The sequence below is a fragment of the Festucalex cinctus genome, chromosome 17, assembly GCF_051991245.1.
Source record: "Festucalex cinctus isolate MCC-2025b chromosome 17, RoL_Fcin_1.0, whole genome shotgun sequence".
In the NCBI taxonomy this organism is placed as follows: Eukaryota; Metazoa; Chordata; class Actinopteri; order Syngnathiformes; family Syngnathidae; genus Festucalex; species Festucalex cinctus.
The window spans coordinates 5,568,299-5,585,442 of record NC_135427.1 but is presented as its reverse complement, the minus strand read 5'-3'; the positions used below and the strand labels follow the sequence as shown (position 1 = coordinate 5,585,442).

The window sequence follows — 17,144 nt, the reverse complement described above, 5'->3', positions numbered from 1 at the left end:
TGAAGCGTTCTTTAGCTGTTTAATGACACCACAGTTGGAGATAACTGTGAAACTAAATACACAATGTTAAGAATTACATCCACTGTACAAAACGCGCCTCTTTTTTTAAAACATCGCTAGCGTAGCGCAAACAGGAAGTTAGCAAATGCTAACGGGAAGTTAGCATCGACTTCAGGGAGTGTTTTTCTTTCAAATAATGAATCGAATCGGGCCCTTTTGAATCGATTTTGGAAATCTGAATCGATACCCAGCCCTAAAGAGTGCAATAATATATGTTTATATATTAATATATGTCTTCAGGGAATTGCCAAGTGCAAGTTACACCCCACATGTCTCCGGTAAGCCTATTTATAGTCGGAGAAAGAGAGACGCCGCCGAAAAGCGATACGTCAGAAGCTCCTTGTCGCTTTTGAAGTCAAATCCCGTGAAAGGTGTCGATGCTTTGCTGTCCGCCTGCTCGCAGACATATCGAGCGGCGGCTCAATGCTCTGCAACTGCGCGCGCGCGTGTGTGTGTGATGTATGGCGACCCATCGGGGGTCCACTGTGCTGCACACTGGGGCGCTGTAGCCCGCAGGCCCAACATGCCAGGACTGGAAGACGGATGGTTGAGCTTTGCTCGGTGTCCAGAGGATTTAGCCCTAATTTAGCCCAGATGCTAAGTGACGCTCGTCATGCTGGCTGCGAAGCTGCCTGCGGGTTGTGAGCAGTTAGGTTTGAACTTTTTTGACCACTAATTTGTCACCCACGGGAATGGTGAATGATGTAACTTTCAGCACTTTTCAGACAACTTCTCCATTGTTCTTTAAAGCAAGCTCTAGGAGTATAAATCCAAGCAGACGTTTGATTGTTTTGCTGCCAGTTGTGCTTTCGTCTCAATGAAAACATGTCAGATGGATTACCGAAACTACCCTATTGGCCTGTTTATCATTTACGTAATGAGGATTAGCGGGACAGAAAATGGATGGATGGTACTTGAGCACATCAATCTGGCCACATTTCTCGTTGATCTCTTGTAACCCAATTTGCAAATTCAGTGAACCACTGCGTATTCGTGGTTCAGCATTTTATCTATCTATCTATCTATCTATCTATCTATCTATCTATCTATCTATCTATCTATCTATCTATCGAGCTAGCTACCTATCGAGCTATCGAGCTAGCTAGCTATCGAGCTAGCTAGCAAGCTAAGCTCTCTCTGTCTCTATCTATCTATCTATCTAGCATGAAAAGTGAAAGCAGCCAATCAGGAAATCCCAAACGTCCATCCATCCATCCATCCATCCATCCATCCATCCATCCATCCATCCATCCATCCATCCATCCATCCATCCTGCTACACTGGATAGCTAGTCTCTCAAGCTAGCTAATTTGTCTTAGCTAGATAGCTAATTTATCTATTTTTAGCTAGCTAGCTAATCCAGGTAGCTTCATCTATCATACAGACACACTCACACACACGTATGTTAAAGGGGTGGGGGGGGGGGGACACAAACAAAAAAAAACCCCCAAAAAAACCATCATCAGCACCCTTGTTGTTTCACCACTAAATTACATAAGTCGTCTCCGACTGGAAACAAGTCCGGGCCTGCTAACTGGTACATTCTGGGACATGCAGCAAAGTCGCACTTTGTTGCGAAAGGTGGATCAAATTAAACCACAGCTGGACTATTAAGACTTACATAATCAAATGATTTTCTTTCTTAGGATGAAGTGAATTGATGAGGGGCACATAGGGTACACCATTCACACGTTAACTTACAACGCAACCAGATTTAGTCTCAGACTATTCGGATGTTTGACGGGAAACCACAAGAACGCTATTCCATTTAAACAATTGTCTGGCGCACAGAGCTTCACTTGTTTCAAAACAAAATGTGTTTTGGCACCTCCATCTTGCTGAAAGCACGAATGATGTAACTCCCAACACCTGCTTTTGGCTTGGATGCAATAACTAATGAGATAATTTTAAGTAATCATCTTGCCTGATCTGGAGTTTACACAGTACAGATTACAAACAAACGCTTAAAAAGTTTTGCTTTGGGGATTCGACTATTTTTGGTGGATAAAAGAAATCTTTAGTTACTCCCATTCTGTTGTTATTATATTATTTTCTTTGTGAATAGTGCATGTATTTATTTACATTGGTGGAAATGGAGGTTCAACTTCCACTACTACTGTCTAACCTATAAGAGTAAAAGTGCAGGTTTTATTATTTGAATAATGTGTTTTTCTGGTTGTATATGCAAATCAAACATAAAACTGTCTTTTGAAAATCTCTTTTGGCAGTGAGGACCTCCTTCCTATACAACAGTCCTGTTTGGCCCCTGAAGACATGGTAAGTGGTTGTGAATTTCTTTTCAGTTAATGTATTATAAATACCGTAACTGCACTGCCATAATCCGACCATATGAAACTACAATAACCCGCGAGTGGACTCACTGAGCCCCCGCTGAGGCTGTAATCCATCAGAATACTTTGGCCTGCCGACTTTAATGTACACACGCTCATTGAAGTCCTTGTTTGTGCGAGTTTGGAGTAATTGTGCAATTCAAGCTTTAAACAAGGCAGTCGCGATTGCACTGCGAAAAAAAGCGTGACACCAGTGAATATATCAACACGACTTCAAAGTTGCCATCTCCAAGAATACAGCCATGTGTTGTCTGCCAAGCACTCTTCAATGACTGCATGCGTGTTGCCTGCATAATGACAGCCTTTCCTCTCTCTAACCAGGCGGCAACCGGCTACTCCTCAAAAACCTCAGTGCCGTTGCCAAGCCCGCCGGCCGCAAGGAATGCGGCCTGCGGCGGAGCCAGAAAGCGCCACTCGTGCGACCGGCGTTCACGTTCAGTCGCACAAACATGGATGGCAGATGAAGTGTGTAAGTAGTGTTTCAGAGGACATAGTTTAGGAATCACTCTCCGATTACTTGGACGCTGCACTGTATGGTTCGCTTTAAGCTAGTGACGGTGATGTAAAAGGAGGATAGCATCCTCTAGAGGACAACTGGAAAACAGCACTCAAATTACAAATCCGCTTAACACTTTATTAGAAAGTGTCCTGTACTTCATATGACATCATGTGAGCATCTTTATAGTACTTTAAACTGAAAAGTTAACTAAATACAGTGCATAGATCACGTGCTCCATGTATATGAACAATTATATAATACATTCTGTCCTGTGCATCATAAACTTTTTTTTTTCCTTCAGGCTTAAGTGGCATAGAATTTGTTTGACTGAAGTTGGGAGTCTCATTGAAATATGAGGTATTTTAATGAATACGTGTTCCATCCATGCCAATATGTCACTGGCTAGTCTGAGATACTTCAGCAGACAGGATGTCCTTCTTGGGGACTTTCTCCTGGCCGCATCACACGCTCATACTGGAAGGTACAAGTCAGAAAACTCGCTCTTCATTGCTTGTCCTTGCCTGGGTAGAAGAGAAATGAAGAGAAATTCGCATGACAAGAGTTGGTGTACAACCTGGACTGGTTGCCAGTCACAGTAAATTATAAAATTATGTGAAGTTCAAAAAGTATACAATTAAAATGAGTGTAAAACACAAAGTCAAAATTTGAGATTTGTTTTGAAATAATTTCTGCCACTAGGTGGCATTAGTGGTTCATGTTGTACGTTGGTGACTAGGGATGTCACGATATCGTGACATTAAAACTGCTACAATATCATCATTGTCATGTTCACAATATTTAAAAGGAACACATTTGTTTCAAAAAAAAAAAAAAGTTAGGTTGATTTCCATTTGTGCAGTTCTAGCACCCTCTAGTGGCTAGTTTATTAGTGCAATTTAATTTTCATGAGGGATGTTTTGGCCTTCTATGTTTAAAATCTATGCTAAATGTCAGATGAAGGGGAACCTAATTTGCTCGTGAAGCGATCAATGTGTGCTTGTATTAGCAAGTAAGTGTCTCGATATTGTTATTAGAGATTGTAGGTGGTTTATATGCAGTTATGTACAAAAACACAATATTGTTTTTTTTTTGTTTTTTTTTAAACAATATTGTGATCTTTTTTAAATATCGCCAACGCCCCCACAATATTGTGCTAATTATATTGTGAACTTCATATCGTGATAATATCGTTACATCCCTATCGGTGACACAAACGACATTTTTGTTTTTAAATTAAGAGCAAATTAATTGAAAAATTGAGGAACTTGTGGACTCATTTCGTTCATTATAACTTGTCCGCAGTCTCCACAAAAAAAATTCTAATGCCTCTGGACATCATTTTAATGCTTTTTAATGACATTGAAGGCATTCATTTTGGAAAAATCCATTTATTAATGCTTTTTAATGACCCTCGGAAACCATAATTAAGATTCGGTTAAAGTATATTTGAATGGCAGCTCCGCGCTCTTCTCTCACCTTTGTTCGGGACAAAGTTGAGCGAGTGGCTGAATATTCAAAACCGCGACACCCCCTCCTCCGGGCCGTCGTTTACGAACTCGTGACCCAGCCCGTTGCCGCACTTGCCGCATAGCACCTACAAAAACAACACACGCACGATGATAAGCATGACATTACAAACAGGCAGGTAAAACCTTTGCCGACCTTGAAAGCTGTGAGGCTCTCCATCAGTTTGGTCACGCTGTCCTCTCTGACGGTCTCGGTGAAAGCGGGCCACGGAGATGAGTGGGCGAACTTGGACCGACTTGAGAACAGTGGATGGTTACAGTTAGAGCACACGTACATACCTGTAGAAAACATGACGTAAAAATAAATAAATAGTGTGGTAACAGTGTGGTCATCATGCTACACAGGTCAAATACAATAGCCTATAAAAAATATATAATGTGTTACATAAATGGCAGTATCCACTCCAGTATTCATTTCTCCTCATTTACAAAATGATAAATAAAACCTTAAAATACTGAATCACCAACGTTGGCCTGCATTCACAATAATCCACACTGAAAGCAGGTCTCACTTCATCACGTAACACTGCAGGCTCACCTGGTTTAAAATGATCCTTGTAGGTCTCCCCGCCAAAAAACCGACAGAATGACATGTTCTTGATGCGCACTAGATAAGACTAATTAAAAATTAATAAGAGGATGTGTCTGACTGTGTATTCTACACATTATTTAAACCGCAGCTTCCTGTTTTGCCTCCTCTCGTGGGATTAAACGGGAACTCCTCCTACTTGCGTTTAGTTCGGCGGACGCCAGGTGGCAGTGTTTGGCAAGCTGAGCGTGACTTCTCATTTCAAAACGTTACTTAAAATGGTAAATAACTTTAAAATTTGCTAACAATAACACTCACTTTGGATTTTCTCTATTTATAGTGTAGTATTTCGCTAATTGGTTATTTTGTTGAGCACCATAAATTCAGCTCTCACTATTATTTTACATTTTAAGCTCTATTTTATTTTATTTTTTTAACCGAGTCTGAGCATTGTAACGATTACAAAGGCAGAAGGTAAGGTGTGATGCCGTTCTTGGATTGGTTCTTATTAGACTGCAGTTGTACCTGGTATTGTGGTTGATATGCTTTACAAAGTTGTGGACAAATGTTAAACACAAATCTTAAACACGTTCTCTCCATTTCTAAGTGTGTGACAAAACGCATGCGCCATCCATCCATTTTGTATGGCACCTGCCATCATTAGGATCACGAGTGAACACCTGACTTCGGCGAAAATATAGCTACTTCCAAAAAAAAATAAAAAATACTTTTGAGGTTGCTTCCTCAGCAAGCCATTCATACTTGGACAAAAATATTAACTTTTAATATGAACTTTTTTACTGCTGAAAATGTCTCAATGAGTCAACCTTTAAACTTCCGGTTGGTCAATAAATGGATGGTTGGATACCATTTAGTAGATGGGAATGCCATCATAGTAAAAAAGTAGTTTTTTTGTTTGTTTTTTTAATGATTTGGCCATATATCACCAGTATTACAGCGCTCAATTCTCATATCGATTCAATATGCTGCCGAATGGACGTTCAAACATCAATTTTTGATGGAAATATTCAACAAAACGTCTTACTTAGGGTTAGGATTCACACTTTAAGCATGAAATAATGTTATATTAATGTACATTAAGCCGTAATATTTTATTTCAATGCTGTTCACACATGAAGCCTCACAGTTATAAGCCTGAAGTTTCAGATGAATACATTCATACAAATCTTACAGCGTACATGTACAAGTTTGCTGATGAGTCCAAAAAAAAAAACGCATTAATTGACTTATAGATTCGTATCGGGATTAATCTGAACGGAATCGTGACCTATGAATCCTGATACGGATCGAATCGCCAGGCACCGGGCTCTTCACACCCCCTAGTAAAAACAATTTACGCACCTTACAAACTCAAAATGTGAAAAAAAATATTCAGGAAGAGACGCTTAATTATTTTAATAGGCAATAGTTGCAATCTGGGGGCTCTATACAGTGATTAAATTAATTAAAAATGACAGTCATCTTCACCATCTTGCATCGTGACAATCAACAATCCGAGTTCAGTTCACATCGTCCTCGTAAATCAGAACATTCCTCGACGTCGCCGACGTTTTACGATTTTCAGTTCTCACTCGTACTTGCAGAAGTGCTTGAGCGCCTCCGGTAGCTCCAGCCAATCGATGGCCATTCTGTGAACAATATGCTTCTGGATGGACTTCCTGCACAGTGTCTGCAAGGAAGAAACTGAAGAGTAGACAATTTAGGAAAGTCTTAATGAGATAAAATGACCAAATCTTGATACTCACATCCATACTCCACCTGCACAATCCTGACACACTTAGTGGCAGCAAACACATCCACGACAGCATAAAGAGGCTCAACGGTAGGGATGCCTTTGGCGGAAGCGCCCATGTCCTCCCCGTTGATGACGATATGCATGTCGCCTCGATCGCGGCCTTTGGGCACGTACAGGACTCCGATCCGGCTGCGTCTGGCGGTCGGCGGCAAAGCGTTGCTTTTGTACAAGTCGTCCAGAATGTGACTGAAGCGTCCGGGTCGGCTGCGGCCGACCAGCTTGTCCCTCGGGATCCGAACGTTCTCGATGTGCAAATGCGAGTCTGTGAAAAAAGTCTTTGGTTTGCTGTCGGAGTCGGGCTCCCCTCGCCCCAGTCGGTGACCCCCGGCTAGTTCCTCTCTCGGCTCGTGGCCACCTTCCCCCGCGTCGACCTCCTCCGGAACCTTGTTGTGGTTTCGAGTGATGGCGAACACCCAGCTGTCGCCCAGGTCCGTCAGATCCGGGATGGAGTACTCGGGGACCACCTCCAAGCGTCTGGGGTCCCTGGCGGTCAGGCCGATCCGGAGGTGGCCGCACCAGCCCAGCTCCTTGTCCTCGATCTCGATGAGGAAAATCTCCCCGGGTTTTAATGGTTGTTTGCTAAAGCACACTCCGTTGGCAAAGCTCTCCACCCGTGTGGCCTGCGTCGCTGAGTAGTCCAGTTGCACATTGGTCCCGTGGACGGGGTGGAATTCCATGAAGTGGTCCGGGAATGCTTCCATCTTTTGTTACACTCGAACGCCGGGAATGGAAGTCAAGTAAACCGACTTGTAGCGACTGGTGGTCATTCTGGAGGCGGATTTTAGCAATAGAAAGCCAGCGCTCGGCCTAGCTAGCTATCACTCACTTAGGAAGCTTCTGGTAGGGCTATTTTTGAACAGTTGACAACAGATGGCAAAGGTATGCGTGTGTGTGTTGGTGCAATGAGAAGGCGGTCAACATGAACATGCCAGCTGCAGTCGCTCACATAAATCTTAAGCCCCTTGGGATATTTTATGCTCGTTTACTTAAGTGTTACTTTCATAATTATGTCGCCAACCTGAAGTAATCCGGTAATTATCATCTCACCACGTGCCATTGAGATGTTTAAATTGTGTTTTTCGCACGGTGCTCTAAATATAGACCTGGGTTAGATTCTTAAGTAAGAGAGCAATTAACTCATTCATTCCCAGCCATTTTCACTGAAGCAACAACCTTCGCTCACGGTTGTTTTACTGGATTTTGACTGATTTTGCAAAGCCCACAGAATATTTTGTTCTACTGCTATAAAAACTTAGAACCTACCAAAGGAAAGATGAGAATCTATTCTTTCATCAGGAAAAAAATAGTATGTTTGTATCTTTTTCAGTTTTGCAGCAATTAGCATTTTATCATTATTCAGAAACCTGTTGAAGCACTGGGGAAACAGGCTTGTTGCAACATAAATGTTCTGACTGTTGGCAATTTTTTCGTACATTGTATGGTCATTTTTTAGATTTCTTTTTTGCTTTGGGACATTTTATATACATTTTCTTTTCTACTATTAGCATTCAGTTCTCTGACATTTTTTGCCATTTCATGGACATTTAATAGTAATTATCTGCATTTCATCTTCCTTTTTGGGCATTTTATGGTCACTTTTGGGACATATGTCATTTTTAAAACTTTTTTTCATCTACCTTTTGTCTCTTTTTTTTTTTTTTAACAACTTAAAAATGTTGACACTGACTTTTAAAAAAAAAAATAATAATAATCTTTTTTCATCTATATCATTATTTCATTTAAATGAATGAAATGAAATTCATTTCTATTTTTTTAAGTAGAAATGAATATTTTTCACATATTTATTTTCTTCTTTTAATAAAAACTTTTTTTTTTTTTTAGTTTGAGGTTTTGTTTTGTTTTGTTTTTGTTTGTTTGTTTGTTTGTTTGTTTTTTTCTCCACAGGGGCCCACAGGAGAGGGACTGAAGACCCACATGTGACTCCAGAGTCGCAGGTTGCAGACCACTGCTCTAGTTATTTGCTGGTTCCCTCTAGTGGTAAGTGAAAGAATAACTGCCTTTTAAACCAGGATTTAGGCCTTTACACTTGGGGCTGACTTCAATTCGTAGCGAAGCTTATTCCAATTGCATGCAGCATAACAGCTAAATGCTGCTTTACCGTGTTTGCTTTGAAACTTGGTCTCCACTATCTTCAGTGAGCTTTTCGGTAATGCATTCAGGATGGACGAGCTAGATCTATATCTTGATCAAGATGAAATATCCCGATTCCCTCTGCTGTGTCAGTCATCCATCTTGGAACATCTCCAGTCAATGATGCATGGTTGTCCCCCCTGCTCACCACTTGACCCCGTTCCGCATTCTGTCATATCTGGGGCTTAACTGGCCTTTTCTTTATGTAGGCCAAGATGAAGCCGAGAAAAGGGCGCTGCAACTGGACGGACTAATGAAGACGGAGAGTCTCCGATACGTGCGCATCAGATGGGGTGAGTTTGTCTGAGTGCGTCTGTTGGGGCTGCCCTACTCTAAATCTGGATTATCATGCCGAGCGGCCACGCTTTTCATAATCAATTGGTGATTCTCGGCAACGCGTGACACATCTGGATACAGGCAGTTGGCTTAAAGAGGAGGTGTGTGTGTGTGTGTGAGTGCATGAGAAAGAGACTAAGAGAGAGAGAGAGAGATGGCGGAGGAGAGCGCGTTCACTCCGACGACTCCTCACTCCGCACAGTCCGCAGTCCTCGCGCACACAAAGTGAAGATGGATTTATCTGAAGATCGTTGGGGCCAGCCCGTTCATCACACGAACAGACGGGTGAGTGAACTCCATCCGGTGTTTGTTTTGCAGATCATCTCTCAGCGCAGCAAACAAGTGCAATATAATCCAGTTCGTAAAGCCAAATGGTCGACTGTGTATTAGGATTTAATAATTGTTAATTTTATTATCATTTGCAAAAACATATGTCATGAGCGATTTGTTGAGTACGTGATATCTCAAACTGGATCAAGTATTAAAGTTGTCACCAGAAAAAACAAAACAAAAAAAACGTTATTTGCAAGGCTTTCAAGCTATTTTAATTTCAAAATACTGTTTGCATTGTATTTGTTTGTAACTGATTAGCAGTGCCCAACAAATTAAACTATCTCATATTTCCATCATCAAATCATTTTGTAACCTCACCTAAAATCTGTGCAAGGCTACGAATGTGACTTTGGGTCGCAGAGATGAGCTAGCTTGGAAAATCACACTGCCAAATGTTGGCTTATCTATAAGCCATGCCGGCGTGATTTGTCCGATTTCACAGCTAAACCCCGAATTAATGTTAATCGGAGATTGTAGCTGTTCACGTCTGATGAGGTTAACTGAAACTTTACCTTACTTGACTGAAGTAGTCATTGCATATCAATGAGGAAAAGATGTGGGCTAAATAAGATACACTGTCATGCTAATTTGCAGTGACGTTTTTTGTGTCAAGTTCATTTTTATGCTAACTTTGACCCAATAATTACCGAAAGGCAGGACAATTTGACCATTATTCCTGAACTCATTTGCTCCCAATAACGTGTAAATACGTTTTTTTTTTTAATGTTGTGTCCCAAAGATGTATTTATACGTGTTTTTTTTTGTTTGTTTTTTTATGCTAGAGCATACAGAAGGGTTTGATGCAGCCTCTCAGCTGCAAAGAACGGTTGCAGAAATGGTATTTATTACACAAACGGCCAGCAGGTGGCAGCAGAACAAATGAGATCAACCAGGGCAATCTAGAAAAAAAAGCTCAATTACTTACAATTTTAAATAGATTTGTGAAAACTGATGAAACTTAACCCTCTTCTAATGCTAATTGCTGCAAAATGGAAACAGATAGAAACATACTTTTTTTTTTCCTGATGAAAGAAGAGAGTTTAATCTTTCCTTTCATGCGTTTATAGCAATTGAACACAATATTCTGTGTGCCTTGCAAAATCAGTCAAAATTCAGTAAAACAGCCGGGAGCGAAGGGAATTGCTTCTGTGAAAATGGCGGTGAGTGAATGAGTTAAGAGGAAACCCAGGGGCAGCAAATAAAAATGAAAACTGCAAAGTCCCCGGAATTGAACCCTGTGGAACACCATAAGAAAGTGGAGCAGTGTGGGACTCAGCGCAACCAAGACTCCCACAAAATGTTTTGTTAGTCAATTAGGATCGAAAGCACTTAATAGCACGACCACTAATGCCCACCTGGTGCTGCAAACGAGCCAACAGATGTCAATAAAAACTCGCAAACGGTGCTGAATCAAATTTCACTGGAACCCATGAAAGGTGACGTAGCCTTGCCATTCATAGAGCCTCCGTCACAGGAAATGTGAACACGGTCACAACTCCCCCCCCAGCCCGTGTGAAAATCTATGACGAAGGTCCAACGTCTGCATGTGTGACTCTCCGAGGTTTTATCTCCCCGCCGTGCATTTTGGGTGCGAGCAGATTAGTCACAATCCACCATCTGCTGTGGAATTGGTTGAGATCGTGCCACACAGACCTTGTAATATTGTTACATAAATCTGATTTGGTCCCAAGAAGGTTTTAAAATCACATAAAGAGCAAGGCGATGAAAATAAAAGTCTGAGCGTGGCCTATTTGGCATGACTGATTAGAACTCTTGGTTGAACGATGATGATTGAGTTTGTGCTTATGTGTTGTTCGCAGTTTGCACTTTTCACCTCTTGCTTACATAACAAAGAGGTTGATTCTTAATGGGTGCTATATTGTCTGATTTTTGGAACAGAAAAGGAAAGTCAGTCCTGAATTGTTTATATGTGACCTCACAAGTCTAAACGTCATTCTGATTCATATTACATTTGTTCGAATATGAGTTATGAAGCAAAATCCAGCCGTTTTTATCCATCTCAAGGGGGGCGGCCATTTTGCCACTTGCTGTCGACTGAAGATGACATCACAGTTGCGCAAGGCTCGGGCCACGACCAATCACAGCTCACCAGTTTTCTGAAGCCGAGCTGTGATTACTTGTTACCTGAGACCTGGACAATGTTGATGTCATCTTTAGTCGACATTTCTTTGTAGAATGGCCTTTTTTTTTTTTATCACAGCCTAGATAAACAAATTCCATAAAGACATGGTTAGATCATTTTAGCGTGGAAGGACGACCTTTAGATTAGAATGAGCTGTAACAAAGAAAATTTGATAGCAGGAAGACACAAAATTTTGTCGAAAGTCATTTTCCGTTTCTGTTTCTGGTGTCCTTGTCCAAATTGCGTCTGTCGAACTCGCAAACAGTATAACACGCGCAAGCTTCACATCCAATCAAACCCCAGAAGACATGATATCCAAGCTCTTATTTATTCAACATTTTGGCTTGAGAGGCTGTCTGGTCTATTTTTGCCTGTCTTCCAAACACACTCCGATGTGGAGCAACAGCTTTGGGAGAGGCGCTGACTTGGCACCGATTCGCCCACTAGACTCGAGCGCACACAAATTCACACTCCAGAGCTCATGAGACATTCACATGCTAATACCTAATTGACAGGCAGAAGCAACATAACATAGTACATCATCAATCTGTTTTTTTTTTAACATTCACTCCCAGCCATTTTCACAGAAGCAATCCCGTTCGCTCCCGGCTGTTTTACTGGATTTTGACTGATTTTGCAAGGCCCACAGAATATTCTGTTCTATTGCTATAAAAACATGGAACCTACTAAAAGAAAGATTCGAGTCTCTTCTTTCATGGGGAAAGTAAAGTACATTTCTATCAGTTTCTGTTTTGCAGCAATTAGCATTGGAGTATAGCTCAGACCAAAACCCCTTCTCATAAATCTGTATAAAACCGTGGGGAAAAGAGGTTGTTGCAACATGGCCCTGGTTGATCTCTTATACTCTGCTGCCACCTGCTTGCCGTTTTTTGTAATAACTACCATTGCTTCAAGGGTTCTCTTCTGTTCAGAGGCTGCATCAAAGCCTTCCGCATGCTCTAGCATAAAAAAACAAAAACACGTATAAATACGTCTTTGGGAGCATGGTAATTTTTGAAATAGTATTTATACGGTCTCCTCCCACATTCCAAAGACGTGCATGGCGGGTTAATTGGGCGCTCCGAATTGTCCCCAGGTGTGCTTGTGAGTGTGTGGATGGCTGTTCGTCTCTGTGTGCCCTGCGATTGGCTGGCAACCAGTTCAGGGTGTACCCCGCCTAGTGCCCAAAGCCAGCTGAGATAGGCTCCAGCATCCCCGTGCGACCCTTGTGAGGAATAAGCGGTCAAGAAAATGGATGGATGTATTTATACGTTTTTGGGAGCAAATGTGTTCATCACTATATGAATAAAAAAAAAACAATCACTGGTTAAAAACCAGTAATCGGGGAGAAATGCTTCTGTAATAATACACTTTAATGCAAAATTAAAATGAATCCGATTAGTTGATTAATCAATTGAATAATTACTCGATTCTAAGAATATTCGATAGTGACAGAACTAATTTGTTTTGCCTAGAGGTGTAATAATTCCACTGACTGTGTTCTATGATGACTCTCTTTCAGCGACTCTTCGGTGCCCTGACCGTGTGATGTAGTCACGAAATGGCAGAGAGTGGAAACAATTGGGCGCAAGGATTCGAGAAGGATGCAAGAGGAGGTGGCAGACCCCTCCCGGACGCCCGCAGCCCAGATGTTGTCCCAAACGCGCTCGGGACAAAACGGCATCTCCCTCGAGGGATTGTTATCCAGCTGACGGGAACGGAGGGAGAGTGGAGCAGCCTGGACGAGAGCGAGCTCATCTTCTCGCTGGATCACGATGAGTACGATCCATCGGTGTCTCACCCGAGTCCGAAGCAGATCCCCGGCGACGACGACAGAGGGTCGCAGTCCCAAGCGTTCCACGTCCCACTTTCACCCTCATCTCCCGGTTCTTTGGGTAATTTCTCCGCCACGAGCCCGACATTCCTCTCGCCAGCTCCTTCCTCGCCCACTCATCGGCCGTTGGTCAGTCTGGTGAAGTCGCTTTCCACAGAGCTGGAGCTGAGAGAAGGCTCCACCCTCAGACCAAAACCCCTTCTCAGCCTCGTGAAGTCCATCTCCACCGAGCTGTCCCGCTCGGAGCCCGAAGTGTCGCAGTCCAAATCCGACTCGCGCCTCAACCTCCACCTGCTGAAGCAGCTTACGCAGCCCAAGAACCGAAGCAGCGGCGACTCTCGGACGGCGCCGCCATCTCCCGGCACGCTCTCTCCGAGCGCGGAGGGTCTTAAAGGCGGTTTCTTTAAAATGGAGCTGGAGGACACCAAGAGGAAACTCTCGGAGGCGGTCCATGAACCGCTGAGCAGCATGTTCAACAAGATCCGGAGAGAAGATAGCACAGGCAGCCCCAAACACGCGTGTAAGACCACCCAGGTGGGTTCCAGAGGCTTGTGCCGGGAAGCCAGTACAGACACGGGGGTCTCGGAATCTCCAGTTTTCGACTGGCCTTCAGTTCGGTTTCCTGGGAGAAGCCCCCGCGGCACCTGTCCCGTGCATCACTGTAAACATCTTAGCGATGACGAGCAAGGGTTTTATCCAGATGGAGACGCGATGCAGGTTTTTTCCCACCAGCAGGCCAGGAAACCAGCACAGGTTGCACCTTATAGGACGTCTCCACTACACGCAACCAATCCTCCACCGTGCACGAGTTTATTCTGTGTGGCAATTCTATCCTACGGTTATTTTACCCTACCTCTGAATCCGTACTTCTCAGGCCTGGCTCTTGGGTTGGCAATGGGTTTCTTGCTCGGACTCTTGCTGATTCGAATGGGCTCTTCCAGGTCCTTCGGTTCAGCTTTTCCAAGAAGACCACTTCTGGGGGAAGGCATTCTAAAAGGTTGTTCCACTGAGCCTGACGTCGTCAAGGTAAATTGAGTCATTTTGTACACAGAGGAACTTCTCAAATTTTGCTCGATGTCACTGTCAACAATGTGTCAATCGATAGCATGACGAAGTGCTGCCTTCATGAGTGAAAATACAATGCATGGTGTCTTTGTGGGGGTTTTACCTGTGCCTCCTTTTCGGGGCTTAACCTTGCAGGCCCTTTTAACTTCACCTGTAGATGTCACGGTAATGAAATCCTGGCTAATTTCAGCAAGACAAAAATGGGGCGTGTAAAGTCTACTTTAATTCTTTATCTTTGACCCCAAAGATCACGAATGACAAAAATAGTTTTCAATTGCAAACAACAACAACAATAAAAAGTCACATTTCAACACAACAAATACAAATTCTCAGTGATGTCACACAAGTTTCAAATACGTCAATATTAAAATGTGAAAAGGGTTAATTAAGCACTCCACCTTAACTTTGATAACAAGTGATGACACAAGTTGTCTTAAGATCCCGGATCAAAACATAATTTACCTCTCAAACGTTCCTTTTGACACAAGTAGCTCAACCTGTCCCGGCTGCACGTTTCCCATCACAAACGTTGAAACGACTGCGCTGCTGACATTTAAACACGACAGTTGTAATAACAATGTGACTCATTATAATGAACTTTCACTCTCCCAAATTGCTTCTAAAACCGCACTGTCGAGTGAAAGGTCGTTCCTCTACCACTTTTCATGTTCTTTTCACAGATGAATATGAAAAGTCTCGCTAGGCAGAACGGCCAGAAGGCAATTAAAAGCAAAACTCTCTGGACTTTTCGTAGTAATTACAGCACTTGTACAGTGACTAGAGAGGACGTATTGCGGCAAGCAACCAGATAAGTGTCGTCTCCGGGGGCAAAATTTGCAGCACATGCTGGCAAGGAAGAAGCTGCAATTTGTCGGCGCATAAAGCAGGTGGGGGTCTCAAGGTGGTTGGCATGAAGGGGATTAGTAACAGTTTGGATTTAGTTTTCAGCAAAACAACCTCAACATAGAGTTATTTTGTGGGTTATTTTATTCCAATTGGCTCAAAATGAATAATCCACTTTCATTATTTGTGTACCTTTGTGTACTAGTTTGGCCTTTTTGGTATTATTCATTTCAACCCAACATTTTGGGTTAAATAAATAACCTACAAAACAACATTGTGGGTAGGGTTTTCTTTTGTCTTTTTTACATTTTTTTTTATTTTTATTTTTTATTTTTTGCAGGGGGTAGGGTGTTTTGTGAGTTATTTCATTTACTTGTGTGCCTACACTCTAAAAATGATTCTGTGAAAATAGATAAATAAATAAAAATTCATTTAATTAAAAAATAATGTGTCAAAATGGGCCCAACGCAACTTTTTCGGTTATTTATTTTGACCTAACTTTTTTTGGTTAAATGAACAACCCCCCGAAAAAAGTTGTGTTGGGCCCATTTTGACCCAATTCATTTATTTTTTTTTATCCAAATTTTTGGGTTAGATGAATAACCAACAAGACATTTTTTTTCTGGTTTTGTTTTGTGGGTTATTTCTTTTACATCTGTACCTACACTAAAAACAGTTGGGTCAGAAAACAAAGAAACGAATTAGGTCAAAAAGGGCCCAACAACTTTTTTTTTGGTTATTCATTTTGACCCATCTTTTTGGATGTCACGAGTAACCCACAAAACAACACAATTTGTTGGTGTTTGTTTTGTGAGTTGTTTTCATTGACTTCAACAACAAACAAACAAAAAATTGGTCAAAAGGGCCCAACACAACTTTTTGGGTCAGCCTTTAACCCAAAACTGTTGGATCAAAATGAAATGCCCCAAAATAACCCAATTTGGGTTAAAAATGAACAGATCCACTACTTGGGTCAATTTGACCCAACTTTCTACATTTTTTTTTTCTTTTAAACACAAACTGACTCAATTTGTGTGTTGATTTATACAAAACAAGTCTTGTGTTTTTTTTGTGTGCAAAACAACCCAGAAAATTAGGTCAAATTGAGCCAAGTGGAGGATAGATCAATTTTTTACCCAAACTGTCTTATTTTTGTGTTGTGACTCAGATTTAGCCATGTCAAAATTGAATGGTTTATTCCTTTGCCCTAACCAAGATATTGTGAAAATGTCTCTCTGTATTTTCTAGGGTTGGATGAATGAGACTCATGATTACGACCCAGAGACGTATCATTCAGCGCAGACTCACTCCGTGTTTGCCGCTCTGGAGGGATCCCGCCTCCGGCTCGACACCCCCCAATCCAACATCGGCCGCAGGGCCACGTACGACGAGAGAATCAACGAGTCCGCTTTCATAAAGACGCGCACATACCAGCTGGAACAGAGCAAAGTAGGAGCAGTTGTTTCCCTTTTATGAATCCCGAGAGGGACACGAGCATCTATTGCAGGTTTTATTTGAATTAATCCAGCAGATGTTGGCGGTGTATCGTAATTCATTTTGGGCCAAAGTGGTCGGTTTGAAGTTACATTTGTGCTAGCTTGACCTTCACAATTCATTGAACAAACATGTTATGAGTGTATGACCTAACCATTATCTTT

At 42.0% G+C, this 17,144-nt stretch overlaps 4 protein-coding genes across 11 annotated transcripts in view; 2 read left to right on the top strand and 2 right to left on the bottom strand.

Annotated features, from left to right (window-relative positions):
• LOC144004459 (uncharacterized) overlaps nt 1-9,205 on the top strand; it is a 63,083-nt gene extending 53,878 nt beyond the window's left edge. The window contains exons 3-5 of the mRNA XM_077501620.1: nt 2,289-2,337; nt 2,733-8,779; nt 9,142-9,205. Coding sequence (XP_077357746.1) covers nt 2,289-2,337; nt 2,733-2,888 — 205 coding nt within the window. The 3' untranslated portion in view covers nt 2,889-8,779; nt 9,142-9,205. The remainder of the gene's footprint in view (nt 1-2,288; nt 2,338-2,732; nt 8,780-9,141) is intronic.
• Nucleotides 3,032-5,168, bottom strand: msrb1b (methionine sulfoxide reductase B1b). The gene is made up of 4 exons (XM_077501619.1): nt 4,975-5,168; nt 4,573-4,715; nt 4,387-4,504; nt 3,032-3,431 (listed from the first exon to the last, which is right to left on the bottom strand). Exons 1-4 carry the CDS (start codon nt 5,027-5,029, stop codon nt 3,415-3,417), a joined length of 333 nt encoding a protein of 110 aa, XP_077357745.1. The 5' UTR covers nt 5,030-5,168; the 3' UTR covers nt 3,032-3,414.
• neurl2 (neuralized E3 ubiquitin protein ligase 2) lies at nt 6,518-7,545 on the bottom strand. Its single transcript, XM_077501614.1, has 2 exons — nt 6,732-7,545; nt 6,518-6,669 (listed from the first exon to the last, which is right to left on the bottom strand). Exons 1-2 carry the CDS (start codon nt 7,480-7,482, stop codon nt 6,554-6,556), a joined length of 867 nt encoding a protein of 288 aa, XP_077357740.1. The 5' UTR covers nt 7,483-7,545; the 3' UTR covers nt 6,518-6,553.
• A 43-nt stretch (nt 9,206-9,248) lies between the features above and the next one.
• tex2l (testis expressed 2, like) overlaps nt 9,249-17,144 on the top strand; it is a 40,031-nt gene continuing 32,135 nt past the window's right edge. For 7 of the 8 annotated variants that reach the window (XR_013279375.1, XR_013279372.1, XR_013279373.1 and 4 more), the window contains exons 1-3: nt 9,249-9,553; nt 13,267-14,604; nt 16,735-16,935. Coding sequence is in view for 2 of the 8 variants with exons in the window: in XM_077501597.1 (XP_077357723.1) it covers nt 13,306-14,604; nt 16,735-16,935 (1,500 nt within the window). In the remaining 6 variants the exon portion in view is untranslated. The remainder of the gene's footprint in view (nt 9,554-13,266; nt 14,605-16,734; nt 16,936-17,144) is intronic. The other variant, XR_013279374.1, reaches the window with a different exon arrangement.

Coding starts and splice junctions, on each gene's coding strand:
- neurl2 (XM_077501614.1), bottom strand. CDS start 7,482: ATGGAAGCATTCCCGGACCACTTCATGGAATTCCACCCCGTCCACGGG. Junction 6,670..6,731: donor TGTGCAGGTGGAGTATGGAT/GTGAGTATCAAG, acceptor TCTACTCTTCAG/TTTCTTCCTTGCAGACACTG.